At 33.7% G+C, this 4382-nt stretch overlaps 1 protein-coding gene across 3 annotated transcripts in view; it reads right to left on the bottom strand.

Moving 5' to 3' along the window:
* LOC107757027 (3-oxo-5-alpha-steroid 4-dehydrogenase 2-like) overlaps positions 1–2895 on the bottom strand; it is a 4587-nt gene extending 1692 nt beyond the window's left edge. For all 3 annotated transcript variants that reach the window (XM_016574366.1, XM_016574367.1, XM_016574368.1), the window contains exons 1-3: positions 2581–2895; positions 507–670; positions 301–402 (exon numbers count right to left, since the gene is read on the bottom strand). In XM_016574366.1, the coding sequence (XP_016429852.1) occupies positions 301–402; positions 507–670; positions 2581–2855 (541 nt within the window). In that variant the 5' untranslated portion in view covers positions 2856–2895. The remainder of the gene's footprint in view (positions 1–300; positions 403–506; positions 671–2580) is intronic.
* Positions 2896–4382: the final 1487 nt, after the last annotated feature.

Below are 4382 nucleotides of genomic sequence, written 5' to 3'. Positions count from 1 at the left end.
TATATATATATATATATATATATATATATATATGAGACCATAAAGAAAAACAACTCTTATTAAAGTTTTAAAAATGATTAGTATTTATATAAACTTATTATAATAATTATTAAAATTATATACCTATAAATTACAATTTATTATAATATATCAAATATGTGGTCATATATCTATAACATTATAAAATTATATAATAATAAGCTATAATTATATTGATTTATTTTCTTACTTTTTCTTACTGAGTCCATTTGACTGAAGAATATAACAACATAATTAATCTCATCATAATCAAAAACTGACCTCGAGGGATTTTATAGCTGACCTCTCCAGGTTTCCTTAGGTTTCGTAAAATATAGTCGCTGTGGATGTTGATGGCCATTCCAGTGAAAAACATCAACAAACCTAGAAGAAACATTCATTGAGTGTTTTTACACTGACATTCATTGATTCAAATGAATATAGTTCATCAAAAAGATCTCGTTGTCTGTTAGCAGCATGTACAGTACCAGTAATGAAGCGTGTGTCTCTGTGCCATCCGCTGTGGTACTGAGTGCAGTGGAGCATGTGGTGACCCTGCAGAAAACCGTTCACAGAGCAGAAGACCACCGCACTCACCACAATGTGCAGAGGAGACGGCCTGCCTTTAGTCAGCAAGGAGAATACAAAAGTCCTGCAGGAACACCAAAGAGTGTGAGGAAACAGAGAAATCAGATATGTTTTCTGCTTTATATTATCGTCTTGTTTAATGTGATTTTTCTCAGCTGAACTTGTCTCCTTTCCCTTTTGTCATTGTGCCATGGGAGAACAATAAGGGCAATTTACTCAGAGGCTTCTTGTTTTCTGTGTTGTATCAGGAGCCAGAATAAAAGATCCAGATAAGCGTATGCCTTCTTCCCCCAGTTTGATAGTCCAACGCAACATAGGATCTACACAACACACATAGGTTTTTACTGTATTCTAACTGGTGTCTCAAACCACACTAGTATTTACCTCAGCTTGCAGAAAAGCTTAAATAACTTTTCATGTGTTACGTAACTCGCATTACTTGTAATGAGTTACCCCCAACACTGTTACCATTATATTAGTGAAACATTATATATTAATGAAATATGCATTTTTGTTTGACTGTTTACTGTACATTTAAGCTTAGTCGGTAAAACCAAATATGTAACGTTCTGGCAACCACAGCTGCTGTTTTTTCGTGTCTGTGGCAGGATGTTTATTTCAAGTAAATGTAGTGAGTAGTGAAATGACTGTATTCTCTCTTATGCTGTTTCAGCAGAGACTTACTGGATATGTTTGCAGAAAATGGTATGTTCTGATTTGTAGAGATTTGATTTGATAAGCTTGATGTAACAAGATTATGTAAAGATTTTTTTTTCATCAGAAATGTGGCTAAAAATCGAACTGAAAACTAAGCAACCTGACAATTAGGCAAAGTCTTGCAAGTCAGTTCACTCTTCAGCCATCTTGGTAATTCCCCGGGCCGCTGTTTTCTATGTTTAAGCATGCAAGCACAGTCCTGTCTAATTGAATTGGGCAAACTTAAATAGTGTTATTTACATAATGGCATTTAAAAAATAAAATGACAGCAAAGAATACAGGAAATATTGCTGCTTTAGCTCAAATCAGCATGTAAACTGTATTTTCCAGACTGGCCAAGCTAATGAGGATGCATTTCAAATGAAAAATGAGATTAGAGAAAGAGGTACAAGGTTACCACGGTGCAATTCATCCTTCGCTGGGAGTTTGATTGACAGGCGAACTGACCAATCATAGCGTCGAATTTGTCATTTTGTCAGCCAGACAGGAGAACAGATTAACGTCGGTGGACCTGAACTCTTTGACTTCATATCCTCCCTTACGTGTGTTGTTACAAATGATTTTTCCTTCCTGTTCAATCTACTGGACTGAGTTGCACCATAACTGAAAAAGAAGCTCTGCCTGTAAACCTGGCTAACGACATTACCAGCTCAAGTTTGAGAATTTGTACTTTAGACATCCAAAGTACATTTGTGCAGGTCATCATGACTTTATGCCACTTTGTCAAATTATAAAGACTGAGGCAGTATATTTCAAATATAGTCACAGCTGGAGATGGACAGTCCTAACTCAAGTGTGAAAGCAGACGACAGTCACTATACAAACAGCTATTTTCAAATACCTAACTGTTATAAAAATCGGCTTAACAGTTTTAGGTGAGAGGTGTCAGCCTTGCAAAAGAAAAGGGTTAATTTTTTCCCCTATCACTTATAGGCTAATATATATTATATTTTGACTATATACTTTGACTTTTCATTTAGTTTGACCCATTATACTTGTAGTATAATTTTCAGTACATTTTACAACTCTTTACAGACCAGATAGTGAGTCTAGGTTATGCACCATTTACTTTCCTATTGCAAAACTCAAAACCACAAAAACGAAACTATGAGGTTTTGTATGTTAATCTCTGATACAGCTGTACTTCTTTTGAACATTCTTAGAAAAGTTCCTTGCCAGTATTAATTAATCTGGTTCTTGTTATGCTGTTGTTGGCATTAATGCACTAGTCTATATGTGAAATGTGAACATCATTACCTCTGAAAGTAGTGCAAGCAAAAGGTCCAGAGCAGTAAATGTCTTCCTATCCCCGGCAAACTTTCTGTTGTCAAATACAACAGCACAGGAACTAGGAATGATGGAAGTTCCTGAATAAACCATCCTGTCTTGGCTGGGACCATCATCCCGGGGGATTTTGTGTCCACATAACGTCCGTACGGCGTGTGTGTTGTCATTTGCCGCAGGAGGTAAAGCACTCCACAAACTACACATGCCCAGCTACAATAGTGAATAGTGTTTTCCTGGCAAAGCATTGCTGCTTCTCTTTATGTTTCTCAATGCACTGCAGTGTTACCCTCTCACTATTTTGACCTTTATAGTGAAAAGGTATCCACCCTCATGTAAAACCCTTGGGTTCCTCCCACCAGATTTTATTGGCTCCATATATGCATGAAATGTAATATCCATCTGGGAGAGAGCAAATAAACATCTGAAGTCAATGAGTGACTCCAGTCATAAAGAAACACATGACCGCACTGAGACATTGGTATTTTTTTTCTAAAATGCTCCAGAATTGTTTTTTTTTTTAAAGAATTTCTGAAACAAAACAAAAAAACCTTTCATATGCAGTCACATGTAGTTCGAATGCTCAGTCTGAAGAGATGTTTGAGGATTATGAGCTGTTGCCAGGGTGTTCTGGGTGTTTGCCAAGATTTTCTAGATGGTTGATGGATGACAAACTATGCAGACTTTCTTTCTGAATTTATCCATCCATTTCAGAAGGGCATTTATATAATACCTCTTTAATCTGTATAGATTTTTTTTTTCAGAATGTAATCAAACTCTTTACAAGTGACTCGTTAAAAACATACATTATTTAAATCACAATATTAAAAATAAATAAATAATATTTAAAATACTTTTTTATTGTCCCAGACCATATAATGGTACGATAAATGGTTAAAATACTACCACTACTAAGAATTATTCATATTATTAATAAGCAATGGTAATTGAACTTTATAAAGTACAAATTTATTTTAAGATTATTAGCAGAATCTTAGAAAATAATTAAGCAATGCATTTAATGTGTCAATATCAAAGACTATTAAGAATGCCTGTTGGTTGAAACAAGTGAAATTTATGCCGACAGCACCTGTTTGTTTGTGGATATTATATGAAGCTTACCACATAACAACAAATTTTTAATCAAATTTAAATCACATCTTTAAATTAGTGCTGTGAAGTCAAACGATTAATCGTGTCCAAAATAAAAGTTTTTGTTTACATAATATATGTGTGTGTGCTGTGTATATTGATTATGTATATATAAATTCACAAACATACATATGTATATATTTAAAAAAAATACAGGTATATATATTTATATTCATATATAATTTATATTAAATATAAATGTAAATATTTTATATATAAACAAAACATATTTTCTTTAAATTTATACATGCATTTGTGTGTATTTATATATAAATAATAAATATGCACGGTAGGCCTACACACACACATATGTAAACAAAACTTTCGCGATTAATCTTTTGACAGCACTACTTTAAAGCCCGTATATCCTCCACTGAATAAAAAATAAAAAAGGTAATTGCGACTTTTTATCTCACAATTCTGACTTTTTTTCTCATAATTGCATGATACAAACTCGCAATTCTGACTTTTTTCCTGAGAATTGCGTGATATAAACTCGCAATTGCGAGTTAAGTCATAATTGTGAGATATAAACTCGCAATTCTGAGAAATAAAGACAGAATTGCATGATATAAACACAATTGCGAGACATAAAGTCGCAATTCTGAGAAATAAAGTCAGAA

The sequence above is a fragment of the Sinocyclocheilus rhinocerous genome, unplaced genomic scaffold, assembly GCF_001515625.1.
Source record: "Sinocyclocheilus rhinocerous isolate Xijiao unplaced genomic scaffold, SAMN03320098_v1.1 scaffold953, whole genome shotgun sequence".
NCBI classification, from domain to species: Eukaryota; Metazoa; Chordata; class Actinopteri; order Cypriniformes; family Cyprinidae; genus Sinocyclocheilus; species Sinocyclocheilus rhinocerous.
Note: the sequence above shows the minus strand (reverse complement) of the source record. Positions and strands in the feature narration are given on the sequence as shown.